This window comes from Cololabis saira, chromosome 9 (assembly GCF_033807715.1).
Source record: "Cololabis saira isolate AMF1-May2022 chromosome 9, fColSai1.1, whole genome shotgun sequence".
Lineage (NCBI taxonomy): Eukaryota > Metazoa > Chordata > Actinopteri > Beloniformes > Belonidae > Cololabis > Cololabis saira.
In genome coordinates, this window is record NC_084595.1 from 41,469,496 (window position 1) to 41,486,148 (window position 16,653).

The 16,653-nt window shown below is 40.0% G+C and overlaps 1 protein-coding gene across 2 annotated transcripts; it reads left to right on the forward strand.

Annotated features, from left to right (window-relative positions):
- The first annotated feature begins 3,718 nt into the window (after window positions 1–3,718).
- LOC133450747 (VIP36-like protein) lies at window positions 3,719–16,066 on the forward strand. Of its 2 annotated transcripts, XM_061729594.1 has the most exons (9): window positions 3,719–3,918; window positions 4,617–4,735; window positions 4,942–5,059; window positions 7,256–7,338; window positions 7,639–7,659; window positions 8,358–8,519; window positions 8,864–8,978; window positions 10,546–10,665; window positions 13,205–16,066. In XM_061729594.1, the coding sequence occupies exons 1-9, from the start codon at window positions 3,720–3,722 to the stop codon at window positions 13,345–13,347; spliced, it is 1,080 nt and encodes a 359-aa protein (XP_061585578.1). In that variant the 5' UTR covers window position 3,719; the 3' UTR covers window positions 13,348–16,066. The 2 variants fall into 2 exon arrangements, with proteins under 2 accessions (XP_061585578.1, XP_061585579.1); XM_061729595.1 differs by lacking the exon at window positions 7,639–7,659.
- The last annotated feature ends 587 nt before the right edge of the window (window positions 16,067–16,653 follow it).

The following is a 16,653-nucleotide window of genomic DNA, read 5'->3' on the forward strand; positions in this document are numbered from 1 at the left end:
AACCCTGAAAAACAAGAACAACAACATCAAAAACTTCTAGAACCAGCTAGAAACAGTTGCTTCCAACCAAGACTGTACCAAACCTCAGGAAGAAGCCTGCAGTCTTCATAATGAAAGTCAGAAGTAAAGGAGACAGCACGGCTCAGAGTTTTTAAATGTTGCCAGGGACCAGTTGTGACCAATCACAGTTTAACGGGCTAATGACACACAGCTGTTGTGGTCTGACTCCAAGGAACCATTCTTACCTCAGCTGATGCTCCAACTGACTACGTTATAGACCACAATACTCCCAACATAATCAGATGGAGGAAAGAGTTGCATTAAGACATGTAAATAAAACTGTGTTTCTGTGAAAGGTGTCAAATTGTGGAATTGCTGTGACAAGGATTTAAGAATGTGTACCTCAATTTATGTTTTCAAAAAAAATTTTAAATATAAAACGATAAACAGTTATAAAGAAATCTGTTAATTATGTTGGTGTAGCCTTTTATAGATTAACATGAAAATACCCCTTTTTGCATTATTGGTATTACTATTTTTAGATAACATAATGCAATGACAGGTTTACTTTGTTTTCTTTTTATATATTTCTTTTCTTATTTGTGTATTATCATCCACCGGATGCCATATTGTGTGAATGATATACACTGCACAGGATAGGCTATAATAAGCCCTTGGCTTCAGCCTACTCCTTTTTCGGACATTTCTATTTACCTTTTATTTTATTTGTGAAATGAACACGTAAATGTCTCAATGTATTCTGTCCGAAATAAACCATTCATTCATAAATAGCAACTTGCAACTAATTAAGTTAGCATTTTCAGTAAGTGATAATAACATTAAGGTAAGTGGAGTATCCCGATCACTGTATTTAGATGGACAAGAGCAATCTGATTATTGACTGTAACCAAATTAAGACAAAATTTTGATGAAAACTTTTACATGATTTAGTTTAAAAGTATTCTCCTCATAATCCAGCTTTATTTCTTTTTTTTTCTTGAGTGGCAATGATTTTTGCACACTTTCTAAATCTCCTTGTTGTGGATGAGGTAGCTATTCAAGCACTGGGGATCAAAAATAATAAATAAAAAGGTTAATATTTCACCTCCGTGTTGGTGTTAATGCACTAATAATCCTCAGATTTGATCTTCAATTTTTGTGTGTGGTCTATGTATTGTGTGTGTGGGCCTGTGGGGGGGCATATAAATATATACATATACATATATATATATATATATATATATATATATATATATATATATATATATATATATATATATATATATATATATATATATAAAGATGCAGAAAAAATAGTACATGCATTTGTCACCTCAAGGTTAGAGTATCGTAACTCCTTGTTATCAGACTGTACCAGCAAGACGCTAAAGACTCTCCAGCTGGGATTTCTACTATCCTGCTAGATCAATGCGCTCACAGAATGCAAGACTACTTGTGATTCCTACAGTCTCCAAAAGCAGAATGGGAGGCAGAGCCTTCAAATTTCAGGCCCCTAACCTCTGGAATAATCTTCCAGTCTTGGTCCGAGAGGCGGACACACTCTCTGCCTTTAAGAGTGGGCTTAAAACCTTCCTTTATGAAAAATCGTATGCTTAGAGTCAGCTAGCCTGATGTTACTGTGTTTTTGGGATGTTTTGCTCTTCTTCTGTTTCTCCGATGCTGATGTTTTCTGATGCTTGTGTTTTATTTTATGATGTGTGATATCTGATCACTTTTATCACTGATGCTGATTCTGATGCTTATGTTTTTATACATTATTTTATGATGTTATATCTGATCACTTTTATCTCTGTTTTTCGTGTTGTGAAGCGTCATGAGGTGACCTTTGTTATGATTTGACGCTATACAAAGAAATTGAATTGAGTTGAATTGAATTGAATATGTGGATGGCAGATTCACTTCATTTGCACAACTCTCATAATTATACAGTTTACCAAAATCAAACCGTTTTAGGTATCTTCAAATTAGAAATTTTGTCCAAAAAAACACGACTTCTTTTCCAGACTCTTCTGACAGCCGATACTATTGACGATATTCTTTCATTATCCCCTCACTGTAGATGTCTAATTTCCAATATATATAAGAATATCTGTGATATTTTCCCTCAGTCACTGTAGAATGTTAGACTCTGGGAAAATTATATTGTAGAGGAAATTATAGATTATCAATGGGATGCAGTGCTTGACTTGATACATACCTGTTCCCCATGTGCCAGGCACAGTCTGATTCAACTTAAGATTGTGCTGAGAGCACATTTGACTAATGCAAGACTGGTGAAAATATTCCCCAATATAAGCCCCTTTTGTGACCATGAGGCACACCGCATTATAAGGCGCTATCAATGAACGGGTCTATTTTCATACATAAGGTTATAAGACGCACTGCTGATTTTGGAGAAAATTTAAGGATTTTAAGCATGTTGTATCGTGCGAAAAGTACGGTACATGCTCCCAGAACTTAAAAATCAGACTTATATAAGATAATTTTGTGTCCGCTCATTGAAATCAGGTCACACACACTAAATATAAAAGCCAGACTCTTGATTTCAATAAACAAAAAACGGCTGAAATGGCTCCTTGTGCAACATTTCAGAATCAGGAAAGTTTCCACCAGTGTTTATTTCTGTTCATTAAAATTCACATCTTCTCAATCTAAAGCTTCCTTAAAGCTTCTGTTTGAGCCCAGATGAGTTCTCGTGATTATTTGGCGTCCGTATCGGTCCGTGGTCGTCCTCCCTCAGTCAGACCTGCTGTCGCTCATGTCAGCTTCTCTGCAGATATCGCAGAACTTTTTCTTTCCTCAGCCACTAGAACTCTTTTCTCAGTACTTGTCTGTCCTCCAATGCCCTCTTTCTCTCACCTTCTTCTTCTTCATCGTTTTTATTATGTTTTAAGGGTTAACGAGGAGTGTGAGAGACCAATATAATAGGGAAAAATGTTATATTATACTTGCTTAAGATATGTTTAGTGGATATTTATGTAGTATATATTATCTGTTGAGAGGGATAGTTAAAATTATGTAGTATGTGTTATATATTTATTGGGTATGTAGCACATATATATTTATAGGGATATTTATGTAGTTTATATAGTGTATATTTATATAGATGTATATAATATTTGTATTTTCTAGATATTGATATAATATTTATGTAATATTTATATTCTCTATATACGTATATGGATAATTATGTAATAATTGGCATGTTTACGTAGTATTTATATAGATTATATTTATATGGATATTGTGTAGATATAATAATAGCAATAATGTAAATCATAGAGTTATAAAGGGGTAAGAACTGGGAAAAAATGTACACTTATTCCTACTCCTTTTTTTCCAACATATGTGAATATGAAGATGTAAATGTTTATCTTTTTATTTTTATTTTTACTTTCATTTAATATGTTTGAAATAAAAATTCATTCATTCATTAAAAAAATAAATCTTTCATTCAAGTAAATCACAGAAGAGTAATGTTCAAGAAGAACATGTAAAAGCAGTTTGAATGATTTATCTTTAATATATTGTCAATAAGACAAGATATATTAGTAATAACTATCCATTAGGAGAAGCAAGAGTTGTATGTACACATGACTGATACATGGCCAGTGGGGGTCACGTGTGTGGGGGCGGGCCACGCCCCCTCGGTGATCTCTGGAAGTCACGTGACCAGTTTTCCTAGTGGGACTGCAAAGATGGCCGCCGCCGCCGTCGGCACAGCCAGTGTGGCTCCACTGACAAGTTTCTGTCGATTGTTTCACGTGGCAAACATGCGCGATTTCCTTTGTTTGCTCTCGACTCTTTGTATTTTAACAAGCCAGTCGTTGGCAGACGAGCAGGACTTTGCGGAGGAGTTTTTGAAGCGGGAATACACCCTGGCCAAGCCGTACCGAGGTGAGTGAGTTCAGCTGTCAGGCAGCTTCAGCTTGAAGGCTGATTTATGGTTCCGCGTTACACCAACGTAGAGGCTACGGCGTAGGTTACGCGGCGACGCGCTCCCTACGCCGAATGCTACGCCGTCGATTTAACGCGGAACCATAATTCAGGCTTAAGTCGTTAGACAATATGTAAACTCAGAGTCAGCATGACGTAGCTTTACCTCTTTCTTGTTGGTAATTAGCATTTCCTTTAAGGGATTTCCAATACTTTAACGGTTTAAGGTCGTATTAGCTGCTTCGGATAATGATTAACTAAGAGGAACTTTGTGCCCCCCAGTGTTTTGTCTTCTGTAAATCTCAGCCAGTCACTACTGATATTAACCCACAGCGAATTAAAGCTGGCAAATAATTGAAAGAAAGACAGAACGAGGAACACCCGGCCACCGTAACCCAAAACAAGTTGTGTTTTAGAGATTGGTGTCAGCATTCCCTTGAATTTGTGTCTGTTCACATCTGACATCCTATAATTCACCAGTCAGTGCTGATCACGGATAAATGTTACAGACACCTGGATATACTGATCTGCTCTTTGTGAAAAAGAACCATTACAGCATCGACCACTGAAGTTTTCATGTAGATGTTGTGTATTTTGTCACAAGTCAGAATAAAATGACTATTACTGAGGTTAAAGGTTAATCTCTCCCTCCTTTTCAGGGTTGGGTTTCTCAAGTTCCTCCCAGTGGGATCTGATGGGAACGGCCGTGGTGACGCCGGATCACGTGAGGCTGACCCCAGACCTTCCCAGCAGACAGGGAGCTGTGTGGAGTCGAATAGTATGTCCCCTGCAGCAGTCACAAGTTTTGCTGCATGCCTCATCATTACCTGCCAAACCACATGTCAATGTCTCACATCCTGTCACATTCTTGTTCAGCTGTGTGCACTTTCTGTACATGATTTTTCCTCACTTATTTAGATTCTTACCCATTTATGAACACAAAAACAAACCACCTCTTCTCCCTGTCCTTGTTGACTTTTTTAGCCTTTGTCTTTGCGTGATTGGGAGCTCAAAGTCCATTTCAAAGTCTTCGGCCAAGCGAAGAAGAACTTAAATGGAGATGGTCTTGCCATCTGGTTGACCAAAGAGCGCATGCAGAATGGTAAGTTGGAGGACACTTTTTTCATTGTCTCGTCTGTAAGAGCCCAGATACACTTGCAGTTTTGACCGCGTACGCATCGTGGCCGCCACGCGTATCCTGCGTTCATTTGACGCGTCGACGTGCACGTTCTCAAAAAGACGCTGAACGTGTAGCGACCTGCAGTTCTCGCTGTGGCCGCGAGTGGAGCTGATACCAGCTGGTCCCGGTCTGATACCGGCTGGACCCGGTCTGATACCAGCTGGTCCCGGTCTGATACCGGCTGGACCCGGTCTGATACCGGCTGGACCCGGTCTGATACCGGCTGGTCCCGGTCTGATACCGGCTGGTCCCGGTCTGATACCGGCTGGTCCCGGTCTGATACCGGCTGGTCCCGGTCTGATACCGGCTGGTCCCGGTCTGATACCGGCTGGTCCCGGTCTGATACCGGCTGGTCCCGGTCTGATACCGGCTGGTCCCGGTCTGATACCGGCTGGTCCCGGTCTGATACCGGCTGGTCCCGGTCTGATACCGGCTGGACACAAGTGACGACGCTGGCGCCGTTTCCTTTGCCGAGATCGCAACCAAAGCAATGTTATAATCTCGTTCGTTGTTCTAATCTGCTACTGCTACTACCTCTACTACTAAATATTTAATCACTTTTCCAACTGTTGCTCTGCTTACTGCTCCCTATCCGTCACCGCCGGTACGACGCGCTCTCCTCGCGTACTACGTGAGCGACGTTGCAGTTGGTGGTGCACGTGAACGGACGTGAACACAAGCACCAACTGCAAGTATATCTGGGCTCTAAGAGCTCCTAATGATGTGAAGAGTTTAACAGTCTTTAACAGCCATCCTGTACCATAGTGGTCCTCAACCTTTTTCAGCCAAGTACCCTCTAATCAGCACAAAGCACTTTTGGTTGTAAAAAAAAAAAGGACTTAAAACAGAGCACTGTGCCATCAGTAACTGATTTATGAAACTTAAAAATATTGCTGCTGCTTCAACCACGACTCCATCGTTGGTCAGAGTGATTGACAGGTGAAGCCAGGTGGCATTTGACAGGTTAGGTGGAACCATCCTGGTGTGGGGGATACTCTGGGGTTTTAGGATAATAAGTTGAATAGCCTACTCCTGAAGATAAAATTCATTTTATGAATTTAGACTTATATTTTCCTCAATTATTTATGAAATATTTATTTTTAAAGGATTTTTGCATGGATACTACTTTTTAAATATATGTATATTTTAAAATCTCACGTACCCCCAGGGGTACGCGTACCCCCATTTGAGATCCACTGCTCTACCAGATGGCATGATCACGTCAGGGAGCAAGATCATGTATGATGCACTACTTGCAACTCCTCCTTAAACCATCAAATTCCCATTTTAATATGCAACCCTGACTGCTACAAGAAACAGATTATTCTGCATCATTTGTCAACAGTTCAGTGTTTGTTAACCCATAAAAGGTAAAACATTCTGGTCCGTTTAGGTGTTGTTGTGAGTGCTGATCATGCACACTGCTCATATTTGTTTTTGTTGGCCCTTCATCTCAATAAATATCTCAACCACTGCTAGAGCTGGAAGTGAAACTTACGGGGAAACTTTTCAGACAGCTCTGACAAAACTGGCCGGCTCGGTCTCCGATTATATCTGTCCTTTAGTGGGAGTGTGTCCAACCGATGACGGTGCATCATTTGGTGGAGGAACAGCAAAACAAAATGTGCTGCTTCCAAGAGTTGCATGTGTACATACAAGCATGGCTAGACCAGCTTGTAAACATAAGTATGAGACAGACAGTGCTTTCAGAAAAGAACATGAATGCATTATATCTTCTAATTGCAAGTAGTTGCTTACAATTATTTTATGAATATTTTAAAATATTGTTCCAGAGAGCTCTAAAACATTCATGTAACATATATTATAAAGTTTAGTCGGTCTCCTGTAGATTAAATATTTGGGTCATCTGCGGCTGACAAAGTGATAGTTTCTTCAAATTGTAATAAAGTAAAGTTTATTTAAATATTAGGGCTATTAGAACACTGTTATATGTGGATGTTAGTTTGTGTGGACGTGTAGTAAAATCCTTTGGGAACCCAGGGTTGGTAATTAGTCTGCACCTCATCTTAATCTTGTTCACCAAATGAGACCAGGTAAGATTGTTCCCTTTGTTTGTATTGCTAAATACCATTTTGTGGTCCATGTAATTATTGGCAGGTCCTGTATTTGGCAACATGAACCAGTTCACTGGACTTGGAATATTTTTGGACACTTACCCCAATGCTGACAAGAGCCTTGATGTGAGTAAAAAATGTGTACCTTCTGATTCACATCCACATCCAAATGTATTGCTATATTTCAGTCAGTTGTAATTGGCGATCAAACTCAAATTGTCTTTGGACAGATTTCCCACGAAAGCAGATCTGTTTGTTGTTTGTGCTGCAGAAATGTTTCAAGTAACAAAGCAGGTTAGCCAGACAACAACAACGTTCAGAATAAACTCACCAAACTTTAGATGCCACTTAGTTTGATGAAACCTTGATGAAAAGCTCTCTCAAATCAACCGTATTTCTTTTTCTCTTATTCTCATGTATATGCAGAAGACTCACACTGGGGCTCAGGTACTGTAGCATTACAAGATGCTGTTTTTTGCAGGACACCTCTTTCACATCCACTCATTTAACATGTCCATAATATCATCTTATGTCAGTACACTTGTGGTCATTAACCAGTGCTGTCTGTCATGGTTTACCCAGTTCTCACTGAGGTCATTCCAGTGCTTGTTTGATGCCTGCGGGATATTTTTCTTTTTTAACCATTCTGATTGTCAGGAAAACAAGAACTAAAACTGTTGTACATACCTAGCAGGTTTGGTTTTACAGAACTGCCCCGACTAATCCACAACTGTGGAAATAAAGACGTGAACACAAAAATCAAAGTCCTGTTGCAAATTGTCCAAGGTCAGTGCAGATGGGAAGAAGATAGTTTCTTCTCTTGATAACCTTAACAGAAGTCCAAAAATGAAGCGTTAAATGAAAACAATATACTGTTCTCATTAATGCAGACAGTGATTTATTGACATGTCTCCATGAGTTTTGAGTTTATGGAAAATAAAAATAACAAACAAGAAAGGAACTGGTTTGTTGAACCGACTCTGAAGTGGCTGATGGAAAAGCCCAGTTCTAGCAACATTTTCCATCAGGGCAAAATCAAGTACACGTAAATGTGGTGAAAATAAGGCAAAACGCTGTATTGTTTCGTATTTGTGGTCTATGGGACGACTGCTGTGTTTAACTTGACTCCTCCGTCTCTCCCCCAGAGGACGTTCCCTTATATATCAGCGATGCTGGGGAACGGGACCCTGTCATATGACCACGATCGTGACGGGCGGACCACCGAGCTAGGTGGATGCACAGCTATGGCACGCAACGCAATTTATGACACATTTCTCATGGTCAGATACGCCAGAAATAGACTGACGGTATGGCACATTTGATGGATACAACTTTATTTCAAGGCCACCTGGTCCTAACTGACTAGAAGTTTAAAAGGAAATTACTGTCATGCATACTTTATGACATTTTTTAATAAATAATCTCCATTAACATGCTATGGTTTAAATCAAAAAGTACATTTTGGGCAAAATCTACTGTAGATGCTTTAGACTGAAAATCTCGATTGTAAATGAGACTTTAAAAAAATGTTGATTGCACATCTTTGAAAAACCTTGCTTCATTGCTCTGAAATAACTCCTATGCAAATAATTGTGAAAATAAAAGTACCCAGATGAAAGGAACGGTTACTCACAGTTGGTCCTCCCTGCAGCTCATGGTGGATGTCGATGGTAAGCAGGAATGGAGAGAGTGTGCCGAAGTCACAGGAGTCCGGCTCCCAACTGGCTACTTCTTTGGTGCATCTTCTGCTACTGGAGACCTGTCAGGTATGAAACCTAAAAAAAAAACCCTGAAACACGCTTGAATTCACCTATTCAATTGTATTCATATAACATCTATTACAACACAAGCCAAACAGTGGCAAGAAAAACACTTTTAAGAGGGAAGAAACCTGGACCAGGACCTGGATCATAAGGGGGGGACCCTCCTGCTGAGGACCAGGTAGAGCAGGAAAAGAGGGAAGAGAGGATGAAGAACAGGGAAAGGAGAGACACAGATATATTGTCAAAGGTCCAAAAGAGCAGATATATTTGTATTAATGATCCGTTAACTGGAGAATTAAGAGTTTTATGTACTGTACATATGACTGACACCTGGTTAGTTGGTGTAAACAGGCACTCATGTGGTGAATGGCTGGCTAGTGCACTGCAGAGATAACTATACAAGCAGATGTAGACGGCAGACACTGAGGGGGGACTGCAGGTCAGCACGCAGCTTTTGAAGCTCCGGCCTGCAAACATGCACAAAAGAGAAAAAGAGGGGCGGGGGCAGACCAGCACCACAAACTACAAGAACGATGACAATAATGATGGCTATGACATACTTATAATTAATTAAAAATGGAAGAGAAGAGAAAAAGGGTGAGAGGCACCCCCCAGCGGATCATGTCGGTGCCCCCTGCAGCGTAGGCCTATAGCAGCATATCTACCACAAAGCTATGTTTGAGACTAACTATTATAGTCTTGTTCTATAGCTGCAACTATGACTACTGACTCTAACACACTAGAGTTTACACTAACTAGAGGTTTACTAACACTAACTATAGGCTTTACTAAACACTAACTAGAGGTTTATTAAACACTAACTAGAGGTTTATTAAACACTAACTAGAGGTTTACTAACACTAACTAGAGGTTTACTAACACTAACTATAGGTTTACTAAACAGAAAGGTTTTAAGTTTAGTTTTAAAGGTGGAGGTGGTGTCAGCCTCCTTAACCCAGATTGGAAGTTGTTTCCATAGTAACGGTTCCTGATAGCAGAAGACTGTCCTCCAAATCTACATTTGGATACTCTAGGAACTACGAGTAAACCTGCACTCTGAGAACGGAGAGCTCTGTTAGGAACATAAGGCACTATCAGGTCTTGCAAATATTGCAGAGCTAAGCCGTTTTGGGCTTTATACGCAAGTAATAAAATGTTGAATTGGATTCTGAGTTTTACTGGGAGCCGATGAAGTGAGGCTAAAACTGGAGAGACGTGGTCTCACTTGTTGATTCCTGTCAGCACTCGCGCTGCTGCATTTTGGATCAGCTGGAGGAGATTCAGAGAATTACTTGGACATCCTGCTAATAAGACATTACAGTAATCTAGTCTAGAAGATACAAACGCGTGAATTAGTTTTTTAGCATCACTCTGGGAGAGGATGCTTGACTACTGCTTTTGTTTACTGAAAGACGATGTTGAAGGGAAGATTACATTATTTTGGAAAATTGTCTACAATAATTACAATCTACAACCCAAAACGCCTCTTTTTCAAACACAGGTGGTTAAATGACAACAAGGCCTGAAGAAGCTCAGTGAGAATGATGGAGATGTTTGCTTGTCCATCTAGATAACCATGACATCATCTCAATGAAGTTGTACCAGCTGGCAAGAGAGGAGAGTCCGGAGGAGGAAGAGGAGGAGGAGGAGATCACCATCCCCAGAGTTGACAACATGGAACAGTTTCAAGGTAAATGCAAATGGTCTTCTGGTTCACATGTCAATAATTCAGAAGCTGCTTGTCAGAATACTGAATATTGGAGTGATTGTTGCAAACTTGTACAACCTGGGGTCGCAACATGCATTTAATAATTTATTGAGGCATAATTTAGACAGTTTATCCTTAAATTATATTTCTCTTTCTCTCTATAAATGTGCAATATAATTTGCCATCCACATCATACTGACAAATATTTGGTCATAGTTAATAAATGATTACATGAAGGCCTTTCAGCTTTATCTGTTCCCACACTTATATAAAATCAAGGACCAACTACGCCGTCTCCATGCCGTCTCCTTAAACTAACATTTGTCATGGGTTGTTCTGAAGAGTTGAGTGACTTCCATTTGTGGTGCTGTGATAAGATTACACCTTTGTGAAACATCATTGGCCACGGTTACATGCAGTCAAAATTCGGGTTAAGGTCAATACTCCGGTTAATGAAACATTGGGAATAATCTGTTTCCATGCGTGAGCAAACAGGGTTATCCCTGTATACATGGTAATTAATCATTTGGGATATCTGGATCAAACCAGCGACGCACGGAGAACGTCATGACGCAATTCCTGTCATTTCCGCTTCTTCTTCCTGTATCCAAATCCAAAACAACAACAATACCAGCAGCACGGCGGATAATGAACAGCCCAGCAGAAGTCGTTTTGTTTCTCGTCCCTGTAGTTCGCCTTTTTCAGCGTCTTCCAGCGGTGCTTGATCTGGTCTGGCGTTTGTACAAATGCTGCTTCGTGCAACTTTTCTCTCACCTTTTTGTAAATCTGGTTATCCCGGTACTTTCTACAAATGCCAAAATGATTACTTGCGAAAAGAACATGCGCAGAAAACAAATTCATGTTCCGTTTGATGGGGATATTCCGTTAGGCGTTTACATGACCAAATATTCAGGTTCGAAAAGGAGTAACCCAGGGGTCATATTCAGGAATATGAGCCAATTCTGGTTATTCAAAGGTGTTATTGGTGTTTACATGGCCGTGCAAAACCGGGTTGTTGCTAATATTACGGTTAGAAAAGGGTTATTGACTGCATGTAAACGTAGTCATTCTTGCTGAATGTTGAATGTGTGAATGCAGTCAGTGCTATGAAAAAGCAGAAGCATTTAGAAACAACAGCAACTCGTCTATGAGGAGGAAAACCATGTACAATCAGACCAGGGTCAAGGACTGCTGAGGTGCATGGTAAAAGTGCTGATTTCATAACTGGGTAAACATAAATGGGTTCCCAACCTTCCGTGGCACTACTGTTGGCACATGGAAGGGGTCTCGGTGGCGCAGCTGCAGACGAACCTCAGGTCACATGGCCCAGTGTCCAGTGTGATGGAAAGATGACTTTTTCTTCTCTGTTTTGAAGTCAAATGGGAAAGTTAGGGTTTGGGGGACAGTGGGAGAATGGACTAGACTTCTTATCTCTCCGTCTCTCAGCATACCAAGACATTTTGGTAACTTTGTGGCAACATGACTGTACCCCAGTGCACAAAGCAAGGACAATAAAGACACGATTTAATGAGTTCACTGTGGAAAAACCCACGCAGAGCCGCGACCTCAGGGGTGTGAATGTGTTTGAATGTTTGGTGGTGGTCGGAGGGGCCGTTTGGCGCAATATGGCAGCCATGCTTCCGTCAGTCTGCCCCAGGGCAGCTGTGACTACAAAACGTAGCTACCACCACCAGAGAGAATGTGTACACTGCAAAAACTCAAAATCTTAACAAGAATATTTGTCTTATTTCTAGTTAAAATGTTTAATTTTTAGTCAAAAAATCTCATTACACTTAAAACAAGACTCATTACCAGAAAAATAACTTGTTATTTGACAATTTTCACCTGTTTCAAGTAGATTTTCACTTAAAATAAGTATAAAAATCTGCCAGTGGGACAAGATTTTTGCTTGTAATGGGAAAATAAATCTTGTCCCACTGGCAGATTCTTCTACTTATTTCAAGTGAAAATTTACTTGTAACAGGTGAAAATTGTCAAATAACAAGTTATTTTTCTGGTAATAACTCTTGTTTTAAGTGTAATGAGATTTTTTGATTAAAAATGAGACATTTTAACTAGAAATAAGACAAATATTCTTGTTAAGATTTTGAGTTTTTGCAGTGTATGAATGAATAATGGTCTCTGTAAAGCGCTCTGGGTGCCTTGAAGGGCGCTATATAAAACCAAGTAATTATTTATTTATTTATTTATTATTATTATTATTATTATTATTATTAATCAAGAACCTCTGGGATGATCTGGAGCGGTCTGACTTGATGAATGCTCTGCAGAATGGAGGGGCACGATTTCCCATAGAAACACTTCTTGCGAAAACCCTTCAAGAAAAGTGGAAGCTACTATAGCCGCCAACGAGCAACCAACTCCTTATTCATGTCATGTAATATGAGTTATACATTCACTCAATCGTGGGGAGTGTTTTCTTAAAGCAGCGTGGTTAAATTATACTGAGCTTAAACTGAATGATCACTTTGATAATGAGTCTCATTCTTTTATTTTTCAGTGAAAGTGGAAGAGGAAAAGATGAGCGGGGTCCAGTTCTTCTTTACCCTCGTCTTCTCTGTCCTGGGCCTGGGAGTACTGGCGGTGGTAGGCCTGATAGTTTATGGCCGCTGGAAGGAAAATAGGCGCAAGCGCTTCTATTAAGAAATGTTGATCAATAGATTTCCAGAGTTTGATTTTTCAAGATTGACATACAATTGATGAACTCATCTATAATGAAACCAGCAACCTCGAGTCTGGAGCCGAGAGAGACAGAAGCAGCAGAGATGAACAGGTGAAGACATTGTGAACAACGAGTCCAGCAGCCAATATTTTTATAGTGTTGGCAAGTACTCTGGAAGATACGTGACATAAAAGTGCTCCAGTGAAAATGTTTTTCTTTTTAAATGGATGCCAATCTCAACTTTAACCCTCCTGCACTAACCGGGACACTTGTCTCCACCACCAGGAATTCAGACAAGTTTCAAAAATCAATAGCAAAATCCGATGCTGTGTGTTTACTACTACCATGTTACAGTGTTTTGGAAAAGGGCAGCTTTGCAGACCAGGGCTGGCTCCAAGTGGGTGGGCCTGTCGGCTCAGTTCCAAACGGGCAGAAGCAGTGATCGTGTCTGCAAACAAGAAACAAAACAAAAAACAGCCTGTTAATGTTTCCGCTGGGGCCATAAAAGAGCATATCTCCTGCAGAGATGCATAGCACCAACAGCGTAACGAACCTCAGGAACATGCCGCTTCAGTCATGAGGACGGGACTGACAGGACTCTGTTGGTGACGGGTAGAAAATAATCCAACCGCAGAAACAACAGTTTCTTGTTGTCAAGTGGAAGGTTTACATTTGTCTAGTTGTTGTTATCTCATGTCTCCTCTGTCAGTAGGTTCCGGTATCGGCAGGCTAGTAGGTACACTCAAAACGTTTTCCTTTAGCTTCTCTTTCTTGCTCGTGTAGAGTCCAGTCCTGAATCATAACAAGCAGGTGCATAAATCCAACAAGGTTTACTGTAACTACTTAACTCACAATCATACAAGCTGTTCTTAATGCAATGGTATTTGTTAACTGTCAGGGAATGAGTCTTGTTAAAGGTGACGTTCAGCTGCAGCTTTTACTTTATTTCGCTTGATCTGGTTACTGAATCTTATCCTTCCCTTTTCAGTCCAGTAGTTTTCATGATCAGATAAGAGAGGTCTTCTTTTAGGGCTCCTTCCAAGTAGTTTCTACCGTTTTTGTTCATTTACAAGCTGCCCCCCCCCCCCCTTGAAAAGCTTGACCCACTTGGAGCTCACTCAGGTCTGTAAAGCGTGTAGTGGTGTGTGTTTTGTAGGTAGCTTTTACCTCTGTTTTAATCTAACTTGATGCTGTGAAGACCAGTCGAGCTGTGGATTTATGTAGACTTCCTTCATGTTGCACTGAAATTTGAATTGTACTGAAGCGTCAAACATCTGACAGAAATAAACGAGTTGAGCAAAATTCTGCCAATAGCTCACAACACAGGTGGGTCTGTAGATATATTGATAAAACCTGTGATTTGATTGCTTTATGTGAAAGGAAATAGTTGAGCCACTATGTTTGTTTAGTATTTAGCTAGGACCAATAAAGGCGCACTTACTTCTTTTTGCAAGTTAATCCATTAGATTTGAGTTCTTTAATCTTCTGATTGTAAGTCGAGTCATGTGTGTCGACTTTCTGTGGCTGCCCTCAGTCCTCAGTTCTGATACGCTGTTATCAAAGTTGATCTGAAAAATGTTCTGTTGGGTGTGTATGAAGCATCAGTATTGATCAAGGCATTCAACAGTGACTATCATGGAACCCGTTTCTGTTTCAAAACGCACTTAACAGCTTTTTGCATTAATTAATGTGAGTGAAGTGTGTATGATTGTTTATTACTGAGTTGATGACACTGTAAAAAAAGTTGCTGAAGTCAAAAAAACCTTGTGCCTTCTCATCACTGTTCAGTAGATGGCACTGTCATATTTAATTTCAGTGACTCTACACCAGACGGGTTAAAGTAAGGTTTCCTTCCAATGAAAGTAAATGTCAGTTTCATAAACATCAGACCCGTGAAATCCATATAAGATGTAGCTGACGATCCCTTACTCGTGAAGACATCTCATACTGGTGCGATTTATTTGTGCTCTTCAGTCATAGCTTGTTCTCAGCAGTCATTTGTGGCTCCTCCTCATGGCGGTAACACCAGGAGTTCTGGTCAAGTTCTGCTGACCACTGGCCTCAGCAGAACTCAAAGATCTGGAGATGTTTCCACTGAACTGCACATCCACCAAAGAGCAGAAATGTGCGAAGTGGAGAAAAAGCTGGATTGAGATTTCTGTTCTTTCATTAACTTGTAGACGATGATGCTGATTTGGTGACTTAAGCGCACTTGTCAGACTGACACCAGAGGTTTTCAGTCTCCCTTAAGCTTTCGTCTCAGGTGTTGGGTAGTGCCCAGCATGTGAAATAATTTCAGTTTTTTCTTTCACTTACAAACCAAAAATAGAAACCATTTTTTTAAATCAAGCATAATTGTCCAGTTTGACCTGTTGAATCCACTGCATTTGTATTTGTCTCTATACGTGAAAAGTTGATATTCCTGGTAGAGACATTTGAGGGTGCAGAATTTAGTATAAATGAGATCACAGCTTCTGCTGGTGCGATTTCAAATTCCATCCATCTCCTGCGTTATCACTTGTTTGTAAATGAATGCTGACACCAGCTGTGCAGAAGCAGAGAGAACACGATAGAACTGCAAGGACTTTTCTTACAAATGTTTCATTCAGATGGCTTGACATTCGAGTAGCATCTGGTTTTAGTTCACACATTATTTAACTATTATACTGGGAAAGGCTTCTCACTGATTTAAAAGATGTGCTTTCTGCAGTGCCATGATTAAATGCCTCCTTGCAACTTTCAAGAATGTTCTAGCCATATCAGTCATCTGTCATTATACAATGGTTTATTTGGTTCCTTTTCTTACACTTGATCCTTTAAAATGATTGTGCTCGACACTATCACATCTGAAAACTCCTAACTGCTCTCAGGAGACATTGTTAAAATCCTCTGTGTTTAAGTGATTCCGTGATAAGGATGTAGAGCAGTTTCAGGGAAACTAAGTACAACTGTCTGAAAACGGGATATTTGACTTTTTTCAATAAATGTTTCATTTGTGACTCTTCTTAATTTGATGTTGTTTGTTGTATTTTCAGTGGTGTAGCTCGTGAGAAGATAACACACCAGGCTGTAAAATGTGTAGTATTTTTTCACAGGGGTTACAGTTGGGGGAATTTTACTGACCAAACAAGCGGTTAGTTTGTATCGTGTGCACATCTCCCTGCTAAGAAGAAAATATGAAGTCAATAATTTAGCTACAGGTTTATCATCTTTGGAAGTTCTTTTCCAGCTTTCAAAAAAAAATACTGGTTGTTTGTTTCTCAGGAGGATTTCCAAACAGTTTTTCA